At 40.6% G+C, this 23814-nt stretch overlaps 1 protein-coding gene across 1 annotated transcript in view; it reads right to left on the minus strand.

Annotated features, from left to right (window-relative positions):
* Positions 1–22478, minus strand: part of zfpm2a (zinc finger protein, FOG family member 2a) — a 122734-nt gene extending 100256 nt beyond the window's left edge. The window contains exons 1-2 of the mRNA XM_034698378.1: positions 22352–22478; positions 22049–22178 (exon numbers count right to left, since the gene is read on the minus strand). Of these exons, the coding sequence (XP_034554269.1) occupies positions 22049–22088 (40 nt within the window). The 5' untranslated portion in view covers positions 22089–22178; positions 22352–22478. The remainder of the gene's footprint in view (positions 1–22048; positions 22179–22351) is intronic.
* Positions 22479–23814: the final 1336 nt, after the last annotated feature.

Raw genomic sequence — 23814 nt, forward strand, 5'->3', positions numbered from 1 at the left:
CTATGCATGGCTGTTGCTTATTTCCACTCACATTGTATCAAACCAAATTCCAGCAAGAGAGAGCAAAGAGAGCAAAACAGCGCTGAAGCCCCTCCATCTGCTCTGGCTAATGATGATGCACTCCCTGGCCTGAAGCAGAACTGTGTGTGGGAGATTTACACCCAAAATACCCTTAGGGCTTTGGAAACTGTGCTGTATTCCAAAACATCGTCACTCCATCACTTTCTATATGATAGCTGGCAGAGCAGGTAACAATGGACCAGCAACAATGTCTTTTTGTATTACTGACACATGCCCTATGTGGCTGACACAACCTGCTACTGTGTCACTAAGCATATAAGAGCATGGATGACAGCTACACCACTGTAACATTGTGCAGCTATAACAATAATACCAGACAATGTTTTTAAAAAAAACACAGCAGTGTGTGTACAATGAGGTAAGTCAGAACAGCAGGGACTGAGGGAGAGATGCCTGTCTGCGTTGCAAACTAATTAGAATGATGGCAGGAGGAGAAATAAGGCATTGCAGTGAGTCAAACTGAGCCAAACTGAGTAGAGCTGCCTTTTTCCATTTACTCTATTCTAAAGTTTATAAGTTGTAACTGCACTCCAGTGTGGGAGCTTCAGACCAACTATAAAGCTCTGTGTGGGACTAGCCTTGACATCTATCTCCAAAAACAAGTGAGCGAAGTGGTGAAAGGCAGAGAGTAAGCCTACGTGCACGTGTGCTTGTCAGAGAGAAAGACTGCAGGGGGAGATGTAGAGAGCTCCTGAGGGAAAGAGTGTTCATACACAGTAAATGGAAGTGGCACAGCTATGACCTTTGAGCTGAAGCATGTGAGTAAAGTGAAGGCGCTGTCAAAATATTGCTTCAGAAATGACAATCCACCTCGCCAGTCCCAAGTCTTGACATGGCAGTCAAGTGGAGAGCAGTAACCTGCTGATCCCGACATTACAAATGAGGGGATTATCATGACAACAAACCGCAGCTCGACACATTGCATACCCTAAAGATATTCTGGCATTGCCCCTTATTATCAGCAATGTTCCACACAGATAGCAAGTGATGAAACCAAAAAAGGGAAGGAACAGAGGTTGTAGGGTGGCAGAATCTCACACTAAATTTCAAATCAAGCTTTGCAAAATAGCTTTTGACTACATATGACATTATGCTTGCTGTTTTTGACTATGGATGCAATTTGCAGATTTTTTTGCAAATACTGATTATAATTTATTTTGCTTTTAAACATTTTCAAGAGCTGTACATTTTGCAGAACAAAGGGTAAGAGAGGCCAAAATGTGGCTATAAAGTTATGTTGACGGCTGATTTCAAGTTCAATCTTTGTTAAAACATTGTTTCTGATGAAGTGCTTTGCAGGACACATTTTGTAAGTGCTTCATTTCTATTCATGTTAAACATATTATGTTGACTAAAAATAGAGGTCATGCATATTGCACATATCAATTCATATACCAATGCTGTACTCGTATAACAGAGAGGCAACCGATAATTAATCTGCTCTATACATCTGATATACTGTGAGTGCTTATTTCTCTACATGGAATTTGGCAGTACAGCAGCTTCTTCGCACCTTCATTTAAATCCATGTAATACTCAAGTCCACAGAGAATAACTCAATTGTAAAGAATACCAAAATATCACAAGCAAATTACTAGTGCTCTGAGAGGAAGCTTGGAGGAACAAAGACAGGCAGCCATAATTATATCTTGGCGTGTATAGCATGTCAATGGGCCACCTTCATTCTGCAGGGCATTCCCCTGGGCCCCTCAAAATGATGTCCAAATTATTTTGTGCTCTATTGCAGCATGGCGCGATTATCATATTTACTGGTGGTGCATTATGACAACATTAATGTTTACACCTGTCTCTGTGAGGAGGCAAGGTTTACACTCTGTAATTTAGCAAATGTACAGTATGCATATGAGCTTCCTGGCAGGGATTTAAATTAGGTCAGAAATGGAATACATCAATAGCAACCCATATGTGCATCTTTCTTTTTCTTTTTTTCCCCCTCCCCTCCCCAGCCTTCGTTGCTCAGAAGCTTGGCGATGAAGCAGCTTGACGACTGCAGAAGTGTGATATGTGCAAATCACATTTGCAGATGAGCTTGAAACTCCCTTTTAATATTCAGATATCAGACACCCTGCACTGAGAAGCTCGCTAAGACGCGATTCGAAGGGGGAAAAAAGCAAGATCCTCGTCATTAAGGGAATCGTTAGAGGCTTGGTTTACATTTTACATATTACACAAAAATGTACTACCAAGTAAAAACATCACCAGTTATCTGAGATAACAATGCAAATTTTTGTCAGAGCGCATGAAGATTCTGTCAAAATCCAAAGTCGCTAAGGTCTTTCTTTTCTCTTTTTCCCTCTCTGGCTTAACACCCTCAGCTTATTGGCGCTTTGATTTCTTTCATATTTTTTCCCTGAGAAGTCACACAGGCTTGTGGAGTCAAAGACGGTGAAAGGTATGTTAGCCACGAGGCACAAGAACACGTGTCCCCATAGCTTGCCAATAGCTCATCAAACACACAGGCTTGTGGATGGATGCAAGCCCGGCTGGCGTTAGGGACATCTAAACAGCATCCACTCTGTGACAAAAATTGTCACTGTCTCCTGTTGTCATAGCTACTTTGTTTTCTAATCATTATCTGCACATAAACGTACTCTGATGACAACATGACCACCATAAGTTACTGCTTTTCTTTTTCGTTCGCCTGCTTCTTTGTGGTGTACATTAGTGCTCTGACTATAATTTAACTGCTCTACAGTTTCAACTCTTTCATTGGATGACAGAATGTAGCCCCTGCAATTTCCCCCTATGCCTTCATTTCCCCATGTCTTAGCCCTGCACCAAATTTGTCTCTCTGCCATTTTAATTACAGCCAAGGCAATCTTTATGGTGGTATTCTGCAAGAACACCCATCTGCAAAAAAGGTGATAAGTAGACCCACCACCCAGCTTTGGTATCAGTAATAAACAGACACTTAATTGAATAATTCGACCTAAGAGGCTGATCCTGGAAAAGAGCATGTTGGAAAATTATTTTGAATATTGAAGACAGTTCAGTGTTTTGCATGACGCCTGCAGTAGGAGAGCACACAGTACATTTGGCTTGTTGCCCACCAACTCGCCAATGTGGGCCGTGTTGAATCTTTACGGAACAGATAAGTGAGCCTTTGGTATCCTGGAAGCGCTCACATGTGTGTGTGTGTGTGTGTGTGTGTGTGTGTGTGTGTGTGTGTGTGTGTGTGTGTGTGTGTGTTTGTGTGTGTGTGTTGAGTGTGCGGGGGGGGTCACACATGTACGCACAAGTCTGCATGCAAGTGTGTGTGTGTGCATGTGTCCAATATGTACGAGGCGGGGGTGGAGTTTGAAGTGTGCCACTTGAGGTCCATTTTCAGCAAGCAGCCACATGGGCACATCCCCCTGCCCCAAACACACACAGATAAAAACACACAGCAGCTTTCCACAGAGCCTTAGAGACAATAACTCGAAGCCCCTTCCTGTTTAAGGATAGATGTCAGAGGATGATGGCTTCGATTCAACACTGCACCAGGTTTGCACAGAGCACCCTGATATAACGAAAAAAAGCAAAAGCCTCTTCTCTCTCTCTCACCCTCTGTTTGTGTGTCTCAGCCTCCCTCTCACTCTTTCCACAACTCTCCCTCTCCCTCCACAGTTCAACACTGATTTGACTGCTAGCATAATTTTGCAGAGAAGACTATTTGCAGATGCAGCAGAGTTATCAATCCGAACAGACACACAATCCGGGTCCAATGTCACTTCTCCTCATTATGTTAATGGTTAATACATGCAAATGAAAACATTCCGGCAATTTGATTTCTTTGAAGATAGTTTGCATATTGTCTTAGCCATAATGATGGTACACTTTCTCCCCAGCTTCGATTTATGCAAGGCTAGTTAGTTCATTTTTATCAGCTCCGAGTTCATTGCTAGGGCTACTGGAATGTGTTTTCCCCTTCCCCTCACTATTTAACTAATTAGGATTCAGGTACCATAAGCAGATTTTTCACGCTATTGGTGTTTTTCTTAATTAAGAAACAAATGAATTCTCCCCAGCAAAATAGATGGAACAACGGGATAGGGTGCCAGGGGCCAGATGCGGTGCTTCTTAATTAGAAGTCACTCCATTGTCTGAGGTTTTTTAATGAAGCTCCAATCTAAATGGATATCAAAAAAGCTTCTAGTGAAGAAAAAAATACACACACCGGCCATTTAAAATAATAAGGAAATAAAGATAATGAAAGACAAAAGATATGTACTGGCAGCCCCAGCTCACACCTACAGTTCAGTGCATGAAGTGCTCACGTCACCTTTGAATGAGCCCTATTAAAACAGCTCGATCCCTAGCCTGCCCCTGCCTGCCTGCAGCCATGTCTAATGTTCTGCCAAGCCAACAGTTAAACACTCTTTTCAACTTCTCATCAAAGGTTGAAGTTTCATTACCCTGTGGATGGTTATCAACTAACTTCAACTGAAAACTGTTGAAGCTGTTAACTTTCTATCTTGCCATGAAAAACTGCAGAGGCTAGCAGAATCCAGGCTCATCATATCAATGTCATTTATGATAAGCTGATGTTGTGCAGGCAAGGTGAAAGCAAAATTTCCAATTAGCTGGAACAAATTGTCAACTCAACATAATACAGAGGATATAAATGGTGCTTTGCAATTAGATTGGTGCACCTGGGATGTATGCATGGGGAAACTAAAGAGAAACAGTGCAGATGGAACCAAAGAATACTTTTTGTTTTGAAGTTAATTTACTGGAAGGTTTTTTTTCCTGTGAAGTCTAATCATCTTGGTCAGCCCTGCTGATGCTGCTGTGCCGGTGACTGAAGGCGATAACATCGGGGCTGTTTTTGACTGAAATAAAACCCGTAGCATGCCCATATGTGCTGCCAACCCCGTCAGTTCTTCTTCAGACGGCATGGCTTAGGAGCTCCCAGAGGATGGGCCAGTGCCCACTGATATGGGCCCAGCAACCGTCTTGTCCAGGCCAAGTATCCCTGCGCCCAGGGGCTGTGCCATCAATGCCATGACTTGTGCCAGACTGGATCCCACCCAGCAATCCATTTCAAAGGCTTTTTTATGGATCAGGTATGCAGTGTGATTTTCCTTTCCCTTTGTAATGTGCCATGTCAAAGGGGAACTAGGCCGACTTTAAAGTCATAAACTAGTTTTTTTTTCACCCTTTCATTTGAGAAGGAGACATAATTGATTTCTGACTTACCAAATGTCAAGTTGGAAGAGGAGACAAAAAAAGCAATGTAGTAAAAATCAATCAGCAATATGTGCATCTTGATTTGGATGGCATTAAAAAATTTAATATTTAGGCTTTTAACTTTAAGTTAAACTTCCAACGGGGAGATTTCGACTGGTTGAGAAACAGTCTCATCGTCACACTGATGTCAGTACACGACCAACAAATGCAAAACAAACTATTAACTCGAAGATTTTCTTTGACCTTAAATATTTTCTCAATTTCAATCTTAGCTGTGAGTGGGTTGCAGATGTGCAGAGATGAATGAGGAATAAAAAAGCAAAAACAGACAGACATCTGAAGGATTTCTGTCATTTTTATTTTCCAGGGGAGTTTGACTTTCATAGATATTACCTTTTAGGAAAGAACTGCAGTTCTTTAAATCAGCTAAATACAAGATCATTACTTGGGGAAGGAATATCAGTGTGAAATACTATTTGCTGATTTTGTACTTTGGGTTCAGGGAGTAAAAGATTTCGCAATTTTAATATAAAGTCACATTTTTAAAACACCTCTATTTATCCACAAATTACCATAATCCTCTGGCTGTTCACTCGTGTGCTCTCCATCGTTCAGAGCATTACTTGTTTATTTATATCTGTGAATAAGATTAGAGGGGAAGATTACTTTGCGCAGACACATGAATAGCGATCAAAGACTAGAGGATAATGTAAGTCTTTCAGTGATTGCTCAGCTCTTTTCAAATATACCGGTGAAGTATTAGAACAATACAAGCGGCTGTGCTCCATATAGTGTGACAACAATAATACAAAATCCTCGGGGAGTGAACTGCATGTAAACACTTCAGATCAGCACACAGTACACTGGCACAAAGTGTCCTGTAATGCAGCAAAAATTAGCTTTGATCCTGACGAGGGCATGGCAAAGTAGCTATCAGTTCAGTGAAATTACATCAGTTGACGAGAGAAATGCAGTTTCAGGCAAGTGTAGTGCGATATTTTTGAAAAGAAATATGTTTTACAACACTCCTTTCCAAAAGCTCAGCTGGGGAACATCAGCCATAAGTAAACAAGCAACAAGCAACATTACAGTATGTCCTTCTGATTATCCTAAACCAGAATGCAGACGCAAATATGACACTCTCTCATCCAGTTGATTTATGAAGAACGTCATGACAGTTGAGTTGTCTTTTGTTCAGGCTGTCTGTGCTGCACACAGTGGGGAAAGCACTAGTTCGGCCAATTATCAGTGGCAGGACAGAAAAACCTGTCACTGGGATATTCATGACAAATGATGAAGGGACAGCACAGCAAAACACCAACAAGTGAATCTAAAACAGGTTCGCGTTTCAAATTACAACTGAAAGAACCCAAAGCTTCAGCCTGCAGTTTTGACAAACAAACTTTGCAGCTGCAAATAAAGGGATGGATCTTAGAACCAGTTAGCTAATTATTTATCCTGCTGGCTTTATGGCTCTCATCAATTTCCCTCCTCTTTCTCTTTACCTTCCATTGAAAGTCTGAAGTCAACCTGCATCTGGTGCTGATAACGCCGGGGGTCTCGGCAGCCTCACAGCCAACCCACCAGCACACACCTCAGCTGGAAAAAGGAGCAGCTTTTATACCCAATCATTGGATAATGCCTTTATAAATAGCACCTAAATCCACAAAGATGTGCGTGCTGCAACAGGGAAACATTTAGTAAACTATATGGGGAATAGGTTAAGCTCATCACTTAATTTAGAAAGCTCTATGGCAGGGCTGTTTCATGTTCCAAGTCAAAAGAAGTGCTGCAGAGCTCAATATTGAAGGAGCAACGGAGCAGATTTAGCTAGTCTAAGACAGTATTTGCAGCCACTTTGGCACACTCATTCTTCAGTGCTGATTGACTTAATTTTTTAAACATCAACTTTTTTTGTAGAATATGATAAATACATTCTTTAAAAAGTTAACATTAATGCATTGGCTTCAATACCAGAAAATACGTCTGTAATTGCTTGGCACTGGAAGAGTTTTGTTCCCTTTATTCTCTCTCTATTTTGCCTTAAGTCACTTTTTTTTTGGGGGGGGGGGGGGGGGGGGGGGGGGGGCTGGGATTGGCCACTTTTTGATCGCACCGTGCAGCTTTGAGATGCTGCTATTCCTGCACCCTCCATACTCTTTGCCGAACTTCCCAATCCCTGCCTGCCTCCTCCCCCAACCATAGCTGTCCATCTTGTTTACAATGAGCGTCCAACCCCACACTTACAAGCACCTCATCATCAATCCACAGACTAACCAGGCACCCAATTTGAGCCATTTCTTCTAAGGAATGAACTGATAGAGACTCCACACTGGTCGCACTTTCAAATGCAGCAGAGAGACACAGTGGGCAAGAATTGCTGAAAAGCAAATATTGTTGACTTCTGCTGACTTCAAACAGCAGTCAGATGGCAGAGACTACCTGGGCAGTAAAAGCTGCATTACCCACAACACAAGAGAAAGGGCCTAAAGAACTCTTGGTGATTTCTTTCATGTTTGACTTTCCAGGGTACCCAGAGCGTTCATTTCCTTTTTTCTATGCAAAGGAAAGTAAACATGGCCCCCTCTGCAGGTTCATGAAATTGAACAGTTCTGAGCATAAAGGCTTTAGTTCTAAAAAACTAAATTTGGTAGCTCATACACCGCTTTAGCTGTACATGTTTTTTAGAATGCTTCAAATTTAAATTAGCATATAGTTAATAATTCATACAAAATTATTAATCTTACATTTAATTCACATGTAGATGTCAGTAAATACACACATGCAAATACAAAAACATACGTACAATGCTTAGAAAAAATCAACCAAGGCAAGTTTGGATTGTGTCCCAACAATGCCTTGGGGATGCAGTCTTGCAGTCGTATAGGACTATCAGAGCTCAGAGGCCATGGGCCTGGTCAGTCAAGATAAAACAAACCACGATGAAATGAACCATGTGAGAGCAAAGAGGACTGCTCTCTCCTGATGGAAGGAACCCAGTCACTCTGAGAGGGGAGACTGTAACAGTGTCGTATTGACCATAGTGACCTGGCTCACTGTTTGAGCTCAACCGCAAGAAATACGCAACAGGGCTTTTCTCATATAGGAAAAAAAATATTTTAAGAATTTAAATATTTTGTAGATGATAAGAAAAAGATTCTACACTGATTTTAAAACACTTGTATTTTCTCTCTCTACATTTTTTTTATATACATATGTTGTGATATGACATAAGCTATAACATTTAAAATCTTCCAACAAAATCTTTATAAGTTTGAAAATGACAATAGATATAGTTCTTAATATGTTGTGCCATTTGATTGAGTTGGTGACACAAATAGTAACTTACCACCTTGAGATCAAAGAAATGCGCTGCACTACTATCATTGAGCTGGTCAATATACATCACTCCAACCCAAGGGATTACTACTCTTATCTGAAATGATATTCAATAAAGTATGGCTGCAGAAATACAGAGTGGAGTGTTCTTGCTTGGATCTGGCTTATGCTGTGTAAAAAAACACTTTATTGGAATTAAGATCCAAGTCAAGATTACCTGAGGAAACAGCAGTTAGATTCCTGTTGCAGTGCCTCATCCTACACTTTATTCTCTGCTGTTTGGGGACCAGACGATGGTGTACTTTTTCCCACAAGCCATGGGGGTGTAATAGGATGGCTTTATGAAATATAGAGACAGCCCAGCACTTTCCACAGATGATAGCATGGGCTGAACATGAGTTTTTGTTTGTGTGTGCGTATGTGTGTGTGTGAGAGGCAGAGGCACTGAGAATAGACTAATAAGTTCTGGCTAAAGTGCCTAAAAATCCAAAAGCTAGTGAGGCAAAAGCAAAACTTCCAGAAGATTCCTCTTTGTTGCTTCACCACGGTCATATCATCAAGGTGTTTGGGATGATACCACTCATTCATTTGTGCTGCCTAATTTACTGTTGAAACTTCCCTCCTAACTGCTGTGCCTGTTATCCATTAGGAGCTTCTAAGTGGCCATCATGAGGTGTGGTGAGGTGTAGTTTTATCCGCTGCTGCCTCCATGTTAGATTGTACTGATTGAGGTCAAGAACAGATGTGAGATGCTTTTTCTTTAACAAAGTTGTGTTTTCAGTTTGAACCCAGCATCTGGAATAAAAAATTCCCCCATATGTGTTGCACAAAAAGTGGGTTGGTGAAATTCTAACCCAAATACTGCTTTAACTCTTGTCATTACAAATTCTCTTTTCTTTTCTTTGTTTGATTTTCCCTGTCATCAATTCCCCCCCACACACTCACACACATTATCCCACCCACCCACCCTGCACTGTACAGCGTGTCTTCTTAGGAATTTGATAAAGCCTTTAACGGGTGTGGTTAGAGCACTTGGGCTGAGTCTGTTGAGAAGTGTGGGGTCTGTCACACAAACACACACATACACCATAAGTACATTCTAATTAGCTGATGTATGCAGGACCTCATCCACATTGGAGGGGTATCAAAAAGCAATCAACGCCCCATCCCTGAGAGAGAGACACAAAGATCCGCATTGTCTATGGAAAGATGATATGTGGCTAGACCTCAACTCGGCTTTCCAAACCACCATAATGCCATGCAATCACAAGACATTATGCACAGATATCTGAACCCAAAAGCCACAGGATAGAGGGGAAAAAGGGAATATTGAGTTTATAATTCAAAGGCCTGATTATGATGGTCGCTCTTGTAAAAAGCTGCTGTGGAGAGCCAGAAGTGGGAGAATTGGCCCACGAGTGCCACAAAATATGGTTATAAATGCAGAGGAGAAACGTGTTTAAAAAACTGTCATGATGAAAAGCACTCCAGGGCAGATAGCAGAGAAATCAGTGAAGTTAAGATGACAACTCGTTGCCATGGAAAACTGTAAAAATTAAGTCAGCAGCCAGTGTAGTAGGTGAATTTATGGAAGTGATTCTTCTCACTGGTGGAAAATCAAATAGAAATATCAACCACAGCAGAACTCTACGTTATCAGCATGAAATGGTGAGAAAAAATCAAATATCCTAAACATACAATCTAGGATTTTGCCACCCATTCATAATCTAATTTGACCTGAGGCCATACAGCTGATTCGTTTTAGTGAAGACCATAGGTGTTTTAGCTGCAGGCTCAAAAAGAGAGAGGCATGTGTGTCACACAAAGACCCTCGGTTAGCGACGTACCGAAAGGGACTCTGTATCACCATCTTATCTTCAAAGGACTGGGCAGGGGCTCAGGGGAGCTGTGCCACTGCCTCGCCTCCACACAGACACACACAGAGGGGGATTTGGACCTGCAAGCAGGAACCAGAGATCTCTCGGCCGGCACCCAGGCCTGGACCCTCCTCCAACTCGCCCGCGGAGAACAGGCAGGGTTCCTGCACACGCGGCACGACATCAGTGAGCTGATCCCCCTCACCACCACCAGCGCCACCACCACCACCACCACCCTCCTCCTCCTCCTCCTCCTCTCTCTCCTTCCCTCCTCCTCCCCTGAAAACCCCCTTTGCCGACTGCCTGCCCATTTGCTTCCTGGCCTCAGCTTGACGGAGGGGATGGGATCTGAACTCAACTTAGACACAGAGTTTCCACATTTCACAGATGGCTGGGAGAGGCTTTGCATGAAGGTGAGGAAAAAGAGAGGGGGAGAAAAAGAGAGGGGGAGAAAAGAGAGAGAGGGAGCTTCATCGCCGGCGCCGAAGCGGGGCCGATTTCACACCACGGTAGTGTGCACTAAAGCAGGCCGCTGTTAATCCACTCACTGAGGGGAAGGCCTAGAGCTATTCCGCCGCCCGACCGCCATCTCCCTTCACAAAGCCATAAATGGTGCATTATACAACTGGGCTTCAGAGACAGTGCTGATATGCTGATAGGTGGTGGACAAAGACCAAGGCAACCACAGGAGCAGAGCCACATGCAGGACTGAGGGCCTTAGTATAAGAGCAGAACGGCACACATGTATTCAGGCATGATCTGTCAAACTGACTTGCTGAGGTGTGAACTGTTAGAGTGCTATATCTGTGCTTTTAATCGGGGTTAGTTCAACCTCTGGATTCAGCCTCCAGATAGAGATGGACATGTGCCAACTCTTCTTCTTCTGCTCATCAACAAAATAGCTTGTCTCTCCAGAGTGAATTAGTATCTAAAAAGTTACAAAAGTCTGCAAGATGAGTCTTTGAACTTCTGAAAGGCAATCATTTGAAAAGAAAGCAGACAGGAAATATATAAACATGGGGGAATTTAAATAAATGGACACAGAGAAAATCAGGAGGAGGGCAGTGAATTATGTAATGATAAGACAGCCACTAGCCTAAGCCACAAAATGAGATGTTTTACATGAAACGAACAGTGGTCCAGATTAGAGAGCCATCCTGTTTAGACATGAAGCCAATTGGGTTGATATCACAGTTAGAGAAAATTTGAAAGATAAGTGGGACTATGAGAATTGTTATAATCCAACTGTAACAAAAAGCTGAAGTATATTGGCTTTTCCCCCAGAAGCACTGTGCGATAAACATCTTTGATGAAAGAAGTTCATTACTTGTGCACTGTGTAATGTTACATGCTGTATTATGAGTCTGTGCCAACCTACAGTGAGGCAGTCTCTAAATAAAGCCTCAGGCATTTAATGGACATCATTAGGTGAAAACATATAAGAGATAATTATGGTAATTACAAATCCCTTTTATTCGCCCTGAGTCTTTGACAAGAAGGATGTCATATCATCCACTTCAAACAAACAAAGAGTTGTTGTCTCTCCCCCTAAATGATGTCCGGTTCCATTTGGATTTGAATTGTCTTCAGATTATCCTTTTCATTGTTTGGTTAGTGACTCTGAATGGAGGCTCTATTTCTTTCAAGTAAAACTTGATTAAAAAAAGTGATTCACAATAGTAGAATTTGACTTGCATTTGCATAGCCACTTCATTACAAGTGAGACCTTGATCTTGAAAGCAGCTCCATACAAAGCTATGGACATGTCTGTTATGTCTATTAGAGATGGAACCTCTGAGGAACCACAGCCTTCTATTCAATATCCCAGACATCACTCCTGGCACCAAAGGCATGTCTTATTAAATTTTAGTTCCATAACATTAGTTAAAAGAAGAAAATGACCAAGATGGCAATATTATGGATTGTTATGACCACAAAAAGGTCTTCCAAGAGTTTGTTTAAGTTAAACCTAAACCACGTGTTGCTGTAATTTTTGCCACAAGAGGTCAACCCCCGAGCAACCCTTGTCACTACATCTAAGTGATACACAATGAAAGCAGCCAGAGCGGGGGAAATGTTGCATGGAACGTCTTCATCGAGTGTCTGAGGGGGAATCCTGAGAGACTTGGGTGTTTATTTACAATATGCATCCAATCATCCTTTGTCACTGTTCCATGTTCATCTTTTCCCGTAACCACAGAGAGACATTCACTGGAGATTCCATTTTTGGCCTCTTTGCTAAAAAAAACTCATCGTATAGCGCTGTCTTATCAGATCCTGCTTACAATAACAGATTCACTTCAAGACGAGGCTGTTGTTTAACTTTTCAATCCCATGGGAAAATTCAGTTCAAATAAGTCAGGAGACATCTGCCAGTCCACAGCAGCTGATGATGTCAATGGGTCCCTACTAGTACCAGATTCCTCCAGCACTTCCAATCTTTCCTTGTGAGATTACTGCAATAGGATATTACTGTACAAACTATGACCATGTGTCCTGCTGCCACAAAGCTTAGCAACATATTACAGTTTGTCAAAGCAAGCTATTGCGAGGGAGAGATAGATACAGAGAGGAGAGAGAAGCCATTGACCTTTGTGTCCTTCATATTTGCCTAGCCTCCCCTCAACCCCAATCTTAAGAGTGAAATCATCTGATCCAAACTAACTGTCAACTGGCTTGTGATGGTGGCAAAGCCAGCAGACATCAATCAATCAGATTTTCTCCCTCGTCTATCAGAGGTGGCTTTTTTTCCCCAGTTTTGCCCAAGCTTATCATCTGACCCAGTTGTTATCCTGTTTCTGAAGCTCAGAAAAACTTGATCATGGTCAAATGTATGTCTCAGGGAATTGCAGGCACATCCTAGACTGAACCAGAGGTGGAAAATATTGTCAGTTTCTCTCCACAGAAATGTAATGACAGTAGTTTTTTCGAAACAAGGTTCTTAATTCTATACTCGGGATGGCAAATAAAGAGTTTGAGCCTGTTATCTTTGGTTTTCAGGAATGCGTGTGTGTGAAACTAAGATAAAAATCCAATCTGATACCATAAGACAAAAAGGCATTTTTGGCCACAGCACTTCTAGCTGTCAACAATTTTTAGTAATTACTAGATAAGCATTCTCTGAAATGCACAGAAAAGGAATATTGGCTGAATGTGAAATAATATCAGCTATTTTCTCTATGGATGTTAACTCTGTCACTTTACAAAGCCTGCTTTGAAATAACAAGGAGCACGAGATGTTTTCCTTGCAACACGTCACTCCTTTCGTCACTGTTCAATATCGCACACGCTCTAATCTGATTTGCATAATTTACTGTAAATATAATTGATGATTGTCAAAGTGTTCTAAATGCAATACGGCTCCATTATGGCTATTTCTGTAGTGCTCCCTGCTAATCACATGCAGGCAGATACGGCCACTGATCACATGATGTGTAAGCTGTGCTGTCAACAGCTTTACCAGCTTTGCAATGGTGCAAATCAAAACACAGCCTCTTTAAAGTATTAACATGTTTTGAAGTTTGTTTTATATTTTCAGCATATTTGACATAAATTGTTTATCTATTTACAAAGCTTTGTCATTAGTGATTTTCCAGTGAAGCCTTAAGATGCTATGTGTTTTGTGCCGTTCGTCTGGCGGAAAATGCTGATGTACAAATTGAACTGAAAAGCTTGTTAGTTAATCCTCTGTTGCCACCTATCTCTTAACTATAGAGCCGGCTGCATTTCATTCCAATGCAAAGTTCTGCATCGTGCTGCCCCCCACAAACACATCCCCAGTAATTCCTGCCAAACCAGAGATTTACACTTAACAGCTCTTAGGGTGTCACTTTTTTGTGTGCCAGCTAGTATTCTGCTCTGGATACTGTGCTTACCAAACTATCCCTTTTTTTAATATAATCTCCTCTAAAAAATCACCACTCCATTTGTTTTCAAATTACTGGAAAAATGTTTTTGGTTGAAGTCAAAGTCAAGACCTTGCCAATAATATCAGTGTACATTGTTGACAACATTTTGTGACAATGCTTGCTGCCGAAAAAAAATGAGTCACATTTCCCAGGAAACCTTTTCCTTTCTCATCCAAGATTCAGTCAGAACCTTGATATTAATTTTGACACATTCCATGCAAATGTTTTGATCAACTGTGGCTAATTAAATTGAAAAAGACAAAAAGAATCTTAAGACCGACATAAAAGTTATTTATACCCCTGCAATTTAAGACTGAAAGACTCTTTCTTGAATATTGCAGCAGCAAGATGCTTCTGCAGACACAGAGCTGTTTCTCTTCTGGGCAATGGAAATGTCAAAGCATCACACAAATGTGATGAACCCAATATCCATATCCATGATACATCAAAACCTCTGCATGGTGCAAAAATAACCGCAATACCTCAGGAGAAACCTCAGAAATCCCCCTAATTGAGCAATATCTTCATTCCTGATCCATGTGCATCACCAAGGTGAAAAGGACTGTGCAAGTTAAATGAAAGAAGAATTCATGATGTGTGGCGGCCTCTCTTACTCACCCTGGCTATTTCCCCTCTTGGCAGGGGCCAAATAGAGAATGTTAAATGAGGCAATTGTGTCCCGGAGGCAAAAAGAGGAAGAAAAAAAGAAAAGCAGGCAGTGCCCCTGCTCTCTGCTCCAACCCCGAGGAGCATACTGCAGCAAGATGAGGCATCCAGGCCTTCCACCACCCAAATAACTCATACCAGTCCCAACTTACTATGAGAGCAGTCTACATAGAAGCTTACCAATCGTTTGTCAAACTGTTAATTCAGGTTTTCTTTTATCGCACAACGCGCAAAGAACGGCAGGTAAAAAGAATGCATGGCCTCTGAGGTAAAAATAAATAAATAAAAATGTATTAAATTTTAATATAACCAGAGGATAAGCACATCTATGACTCTTGGAAGGCTGCTAAATACAATGTATTTTTAAAAGATTTATTCAAGGTTTTTTTTGTCTTCATTTGATAGAAGAGCCGAAGAGGGATAGGAAATGTGAGGAGAATCGATTGGGGTAGACATGCATTAAAGGGTCGAGGCGGGGACTTAAACCTACAACTGATGTGTTGTGGACTGCAGCCTCTGTATATGGGGTGCCTGCTCCATTGACTTCTCATCTGACACTTCGTACTAAATACATTCACTCTGTTACTGTCTGTGTTTTGGTCTAAGCTTGACCACTAGTTTGTAGATTCTGATTTTAAAAAGCTCAGCATGTAATCAGAACGTCAGAAGTGTGTTTTTCAAAAGACAAAATGCTAACTAAACACGACACATCAGTAATAAAACTATAACGCATCGTAATAAAGAACGGGCTGTGCACATTTGGTGCTTGTACTCTTTAATATTTGAAGAACAGTCCACAGAAAACTTCTCTGGTTTTCAGTAAAATTCAAAGTAAAGGGCCTTTGCTTTTCTTACTTGTTTCCAAATGTTTTGTCACTAAATACCTGATCATCTTTGTTACAGACAAATGAGAGAATAATCTTGAAAGAGTGCTGAATAGTAGTAGATTACTAATCAATTCAAAGTCACCTTGTTTCCACAGAAAGTAAAAGCCAATGTTATTCTATCTCCAGCTAGTTTTGGCTGAAAAATATCCGGAGTTATATTCAGTTTTGTCTTCAGAGAGGAAAAAGACTCCTGTGTCTTCACACATAGAACCAGTAAGTTTTTGTTTTTGTTTAACAGGGCCTTACAGATGAAAAAAAAAATTAATTCAATTTCAATCTAAATCAATCCTCAACTAATCCTTATCTCAATTTGAATGCAGTTTTATCTCAAAATCACGATAAAGCAACAATAAACAGTGAGTGCTGAGATACACTGCAGGCATAGCAGCTGTAGATATTCCAGGATGTAGAGTGTGATCTGTTAACATTCTGTGGCAGTGGCTGCAGGAAACTGATCTCCCCTGCAGTCCCACACTGTCAGCTATACAGACATACTCCACGGTGACACCTCTGATAATCAAATCAAAGCTTAGTCTGGGTCTTAAAAGGACGTACTTGAACAACAGCGAGACCAGGGGCTTTCTTTGCTGTAATGGCCTTTGGACATCAATATTTAAATCTTACATCTTTGTTGTGATTAGAATGCTGCCCCCTCCCCTCTCTCCTGAAACAACAAGGTGGGGGTAAAAAAAAAAGGCTTAAATCAATAATCTTTCAGTCTAAACTAGATTCCTAAGCAGTTTGCCACTCTCAGCAGCAAGATAAGATAAACTCTCTTTGACCTAAGAGATGAAGTTGCCATGACGATCAGGGAGTCCACTTTCTTTATTGATATTTTGCTGATGTAACAACAAATGGAACTAGATCCTGCTCTTGATAATGGTGATTAATTAATACCAATATTGATCCCTACAAGCAAGAGACAAGGCTATTAACTTAAAGCAGGCTGAAAGTCAATTGTTACCTGGGGGCTCAACAGCATCATTGATATAAAATCTAAATAAACAGAAAGGAATACGTCAGGGGCGGAAATGTTCAATGAATTACAACAACAGACACAAAAGAGCACCAAAAGCATTTGTAACTTTTGGTTTGATCTTCAAATATTTCTAAATTTAACGTTTTGTGTACCCTGGTGACAGTTACACTGCCTGAAATGAAAACACAATGGTGACAACTTGGACCAGTTATTGGAAAAATAGCACTGGAATTCAGGAAAGAGGAAGATAAAGAGGAAACTGCGTGAGGAAGTGACCTCCACCTTTCTGCAACCCAGCCCACATCTCACACTTCTGCCCAGCCACTGCAGACACAGCGACACAGAGGGTAGAATTGGGCACCGTCAGGCCATCGCCTGCCAACCCCACCCCACATCATACAGTACTGTCGTAGACAAAGGAAACAACAGCTGCAATACATTCCTCTCCCTATAGCTAGGGAATCTGAGATATGGACGGTAAAATCAGAATCATTAAATGTTTTCTCTATAGAAAAATCACTGTACTTTCGACACAATAGAAAAAACAGTACAAGAAGATGACATTCATCTGCATTGTTGCTTTGTGTCAAAAGTGAGGAGGCAATTGAGGATCCTTCAGCTAAGACGAGGCAACGGCACAAGCTGTTATTGGCAAGGAACAGATGTTTGAGGGAAAGTTGGCATTCAACAACCATTCTTCTTCTGACAGAAATCAACAAGAGAAACACAAGAGACATGCCGTGATTGTCACCCAATGAAAGAGAAACCCTTAAATATACAGGGAGGCTGGCATGCAAACATTTTTTGATTTTACACCCCCAAAACATCTGACTGCTGGAGTTGCCAGCGTTTTTGGGCCAAGGGTGAAACACAGCGTATATGTCTTCCACAGCTTCAGCGTACTTTCCTTATACAAAAGAGGCAAAGCTGAGCTAAACTGTAGAAAACATGGATGAGGAGTCTGTCCCTGACAGAAAAAAGAAAACGTGTTAAGCTAGCAGGTCTACTGAAAGCCACATGCTCATTGCACATACTTTACATGCACCAATGTATACACAAGCAAACACACTCACAAATTCAGATACAAAATGTTGGCAGTCGAATCAGTAAACACTCCCCTTATCCTTTACTACTGTAATCTGTCTCCGAAAAAATGCCCCTCATAGATATAAACGTCACCTGATATGATAAACAGAATGCTAACGTTACACAAAGTGGCCTTATGCTAAAGAGCAGGACAGATTAACAGCAGGCAGAGATGGAGGAAATTGTTGCTATGATAAATGGTGAGCTTTTAACTCTAGCAGAAAACCTTGTTTGACTTCGGTTCAGTTGCAAACTGCTGTGAAAATTAGGGAAACATGAAAACTTGTATAATAGTTCAAGGGTTGCAGCTAGCCTACATTACATTAGATTTAAGGTTACTTGATGGCAATTATAAAAGGAAGCACTGATAACCACACAACTGTCATAATCCTCATTCCTCGCAATTTACACCAAAGCATGTGTATTCACTATTTCAACTAATAACTCCATGATATCATGAGTGAATATAGAGAATAATCACACATTTATAGATATGACCACTATAGTATAAAAGGCATTTTGACAGTATGACGTCATGCTGAGCTCTATGCACTTCTTTTACAAACTTACAGTAAACAAGAAGTACAATCAAAACAGTATGGAGGTGGATTCTGGTTGGACAATGTTAAGTTAAACAGCCAGAGGAAGCAACTAAAATTCTCAGGCGGTCCATATAGCAAAGAACAACAGTAAAGAAGAGAGCACTAAGTCAGTTTAATAAGCACATTTGACATGAGATGTCTGCCCATGGCCTCAGAGGGCTGCTTCAATATGTTCCCATAAACATTGGCGCAGGCACGCTCCCTACATCATCCAGATTCCCCTTTACGCCGTAAAACTTTGGGGGGCAATTTTACAGAAAAATTACTCTCAGGGGCCTGGTTTCAATTCAGCCTGTTCATATCTTGTCTTCCTATTAAGCATCAAAATGTTCTCTTCTTAGTACCAATAGAGGTATGGACACCACCATCACCCGGGGAATGGCAACGGGGAGGGGGGTTGGGGGATTGGAGGGGGCAGGGAGGAAAGGAGCGATGAAGAAGAGAGGATAGAGGAAGCTTGGTGGAATTCACACATCATATTACAGCAGCTAATCGCAATCCGCAGAGCATCAGCGATATTTTCATCATCTCTGTCAAATTCTACTGACCCGTCTTGGAACGGCTAACAATCTGAGCAATTTATTGGCATATTGGCACGGGGTGATAAGGCTAAAAACAACAGCAGCTAGCAGCTGGCCCTGCGAGATGAGCTGATAACATTGATATGTGCTCCCACACAAAACACCTCCACCACTATCTCCTCTTTTTATCAAACTCTTATTACAATAAAAGTGTGTGTGGAGGGGGTTCTTTGCTTGGAAGAGCAACAAGGGGAGGGGGATACAGAAAAGGCTGGAAAAATATATTTATATAAAAATCAGATGTAACATTTCATAGCAAAAAAAAAGAGAAAAAAGAAAAGAGAAAACAAGAGGGGAAATACATAATTTATCACTGTATTATCGGGATATCCAGGCAGCCTAATCAAGGAGCTCTGAGTGACTATTTTTTGCCTTATCATCCAAAGTGGTGGAAACGGAGAAGGAATTATCAGCCAGCTGCAGATTGCTGGGCTGGAATTTTAATGGTAATAATCGGGTTTCTGATGGTATATCTTCTCTGCTTATCTTTCCCATTATCTGGCCATATCTCCCCAGTCATCGGAGCAAATTAATGGTGCTCTTTCAGCATTGCCTTTTTATCACCGCTTAGAGAGCACCCAAGGGGAAAGAATAAGCAAAATATTAAAATACTGCATAAATCACAATTTTAGATAACGGTCCAATGTATGCAGGAGAAGGGGGGGACTGCGCCCAACAACCTTTTTGTCCTTTAGAATGACTGTGTGTGCCGACTTTCTGTGTAGTGCCTTCTCGGCCTTTTTCCCAGAGTTCCTGGGGTAGGAAAGAGGATCTAGGCTCCTTGTGACCTTTCTGTTTTTAACTAGGGCTTGATTATGTGGCTGCACACCGGCTTCGTATTAACAAGATCTCACACATGACTTACTAATTTACAGAAGGCCAGGTCACCATGATGAAAGTGTAACACAAACATTAGATTTCATTTGCTTGAAAACATTTGGATGCTACGATCGGGATTGGTCCAATAAAGAGTGGGTCTATCACGTCATACAATGCCTCTTTCTTTAGATAAAAGATACTTGAGAGTTTGGGGTAGAAGCCATCAAAAACACAAATATGAACTCTGAGATCTTACAAACAACGTAATATTTGTGTAAAAATATTTCCAATGAGAGATTTCACAACTCTGCGTTACTGAACTATTCTTACCATTCAAAAAGTCAAGTGCAAAACAATATAAATATAGCAGTTATTAAAGCTATAATCACCAATACCATCAACTATAATAAATAAAACTAGATACAGCCTTGTGAAAAAATGTCTGCTGTCAGTCATGTTTTTTAAGAATTTTGACTGTGATGAAATGTGAATCCAAGCACTCATCATTATTAAATCCCAAATGTCTGAGAAATAAAAATTAATTGTTTTCCAAACAAGATGAACTGAATTTTTTAAGTGTGTAACCCATTTATAATTATGGGGTAAAATAATAACATCTATTTGTAAATTAAACACAATGACACACAAATCTTTTGTGTCTCACGAAACAAATACAAGTTAGCCTCCACTTCCCCAATAAGAATTCATGCATATGATACAAACATGTAAAGACTCATCCACACATGGATGCAGTCACTCATGGCCAGGCACAGTAAAACACACAAACTCTTGAATGATGTCAAACTACTCTATATTACTGTCACAGATAGATATCATAAAATAGAATACAAATTACTTGGGGTGGATTCATATTTGATGCTTTGACCCTAAAGTAATCTCAGTCTGCTTTGACAAGAGCAGCTAGCAGTAACAGCATAAAGTAGACAAAATGAACACACACACTGTACACCCACTCAGATGTAAGCTGTATTTGAGATGTCAAGTCTGCATGTCCATGTGCTTATGCATGTGTGGGAGTTGGTGTCTAAACCCTAAGATATTTCAAATCTTAAAATTATTTGAAATTATGAGAAGCTGTTTAAAACCTTTGTTTAAAAAAAATTCAGGACTTAAGTTTTACACTTTGAGAATGACACACTTTGAATTTCAGTACACAATGATGTGTGCTTGGATAGTTTTTCATGCATTTAATACAAATAATATTCCACTAAAATTCAGATTAAATTTTCAACCTGATTTTTGGTGCAAATATTTGAAAAATATGCTGTTGAGAAATGAGGTCAACACTTTCATTACATTAATGTGAGTGAAGTGAAATTCAAATTAACATATTCCATAAGCTGCCACCTGCGCTCTCTAACTGCAATACCACAATTGTGAACATTACTTTTGAATATTAGCATCATGTAGATCATACTGGGAAGTTTGGGAAAAGTGCACCAATAAATGAAGACATCATTGCAAGTGTGTCAGTGAAAAATAAAACAAAACAAAATAAAGAGTGTGAGTGTGTGTGTGGCACGTGTGTGTCAATAATTTACAAATAACACTATACAATTCAATCACATCGGCCTTTCAGACCAACTCCCTAAAACAGATACTGTTTTCTTAATGGCCTACAAATATCTGATGATTGAAGCTTTCGTCTGCACACGCAAAGTGCTGCACTATACAATTTACAATTGTGGATGCAAACTCTAAATTAGTCACGTCACACGAACAACAAATAACTTAATTTTCTACAACTTGGCAAAAGCAGTGAAACTTGTCAGCCAGTAGCTCTGCGGGAACTGGATTGAAAATCAATTCTTGTAAAAAACAGAGAATAGCAGCGGAGAGAGACTGGAGCGTGGACCGTGACAGGCAACACATGAGTGGCGATAGTTGAGTGCTGCTGATTCAGCGTCAGTGTGGTCACTATCATTACACTATTCTGCGAACTCTAATAAGCCTGGAGACGCGCTTTAGCGCATAAACAACATTTGGGAATAAAAAAGGGGGGAAAAACTTACGTTTGATCTGCCTGGGGTTGCTCTGCTTCCTTCGGGACATGCCTGTTGTGCGGCTGGTCAGTGAATCCAGGTGTAGTACTGAAAGATCGATAGGTTCTGGATCATCCAAGCAGCCGGTTTGGGGTTTTGTCTGATGGAAATTTAGAAAGAAAAAGAAGAAGAAAAGGGGACAGTAGTACTTTTTACAAGTCTATCGTTCCGTCTGTCTTATCTTTCTCGTCTCTCTGGCTCTGGTTTTGGCTTTCTCAATCCCTCTCTCTCTCTCTCTCTCGCACACACATGCACACCCTCCCTCTCTCTCACACTCTTCCTCAGCACCGTTCTCCGTGGTGAGGCTGCGCTTCGCCGCGATCCACACGGACTGACTGGAGAGGTGAAAGCGTTTCGCGCTTTTGTTTGAAGATAAGGTTTGTTCCTCCCCGGGTACCGTAGCAGCAGCTTCGTGAACTTCACTTGATCCAGTTACTTTCACTTCCCGTAATTAATTAGCGTCATGTTTAGTTATGTGTTTTGAAGTAGATATGAATGAAAATGAAAACAAACTGAGCTCCAGCTGGTGATTATCACGAGGCATCAAAGCCCAAATATAAACAAACAAACAAAAGAAAAATTATTTGCTTCCAATTTATTTCTGGTAAACTTTACTTTTTATTTTATGAAAGGATCCCATCCTGTGGAGCTGCTTTAAAATTATCCATACAATTAATTTCACTTTTACATTTTTACGGTTCCCAAAGAAAGAAAGCTAGAACTCTTCAATATTTCACTGGAATATTTTAATACTTAATGTGGTCTTACTCATATCACCATCAAATTTGAACCAATGGTGGGTGAATACACCAGGATTAGCTCAGTTTTAGCTGGGCTACTTTATTCCCCATAATACACTGAGAGTTGATCCTGATTGAAATGCCATGACCTTAAATGGCTTGACCTCTGTGCATTAAAGCAGAAAGATGTAACATGCAGCCTAGATTTTTAAACACAAAAAAAAAATTACTTTTCAGAAAGGTTTATACAGTGCTTAAAATCATTGTGCTATATATTCTGTTTGCGCCTTATACCTAAAATTGTGTATAACCTTCGACGTAAAATATTTTATTTTATAGTTTGCAGTAAGAAAAAGTTCTCTGCTTTTTATTCTTTGTTTATTTATCAATATTTAATAAAACTGTCAATCAGAATGAGACTTTTTTTTTCTTGTCTGCAAGTAGTCAGGTTGCATGGACCAGAAAAATATTCAGAATTTTCAAAGGAAAGTGAGAGAGACAGGAATGAGTCTTCAATCATTGAGATTTTGACTGTCATGTTCTGAATAGTTGCCCAAACTGGAAATCACTCTCTTCAATTAGCCAGTTGGACTGCCAAGGAAGACAAGCAAGTGGCCTGTGAAATTATCTTGTAACCCAATTCCACAACTTTGGAATGGAGTCTGAAACTACAGAATAATTTATGTGGCAGATGGGTCAGCGGTGGTTCACCTTGAGGAGAGCATCATTCTTGCAAGTCTTCTTGGTTAGTTCTTCCAGCCCTTCTCTCCTCTCCTTAGAGCCAAAAGTTTTATTTTTGTTCTCTCTCTCTCTCTCTCTCTCTCTCTCTCTCTCTCTCTCTCTCTCTCTCTCTCTCTCTCTCTCTCTCTCCCTCTCTCTCTCTCTGTGTCTGTGTGTGTGTGTGTGTGTGTGTGTGTGTTTAGTTATGTGTGTGTGATTTAGTGCATTTCTTTTTGTCTTTACATACAGCATTGGATATGATCTGTGTCAAGGGAC

The sequence above is a fragment of the Notolabrus celidotus genome, chromosome 12 (assembly GCF_009762535.1).
Source record: "Notolabrus celidotus isolate fNotCel1 chromosome 12, fNotCel1.pri, whole genome shotgun sequence".
Classification (NCBI taxonomy): Eukaryota; Metazoa; Chordata; class Actinopteri; order Labriformes; family Labridae; genus Notolabrus; species Notolabrus celidotus.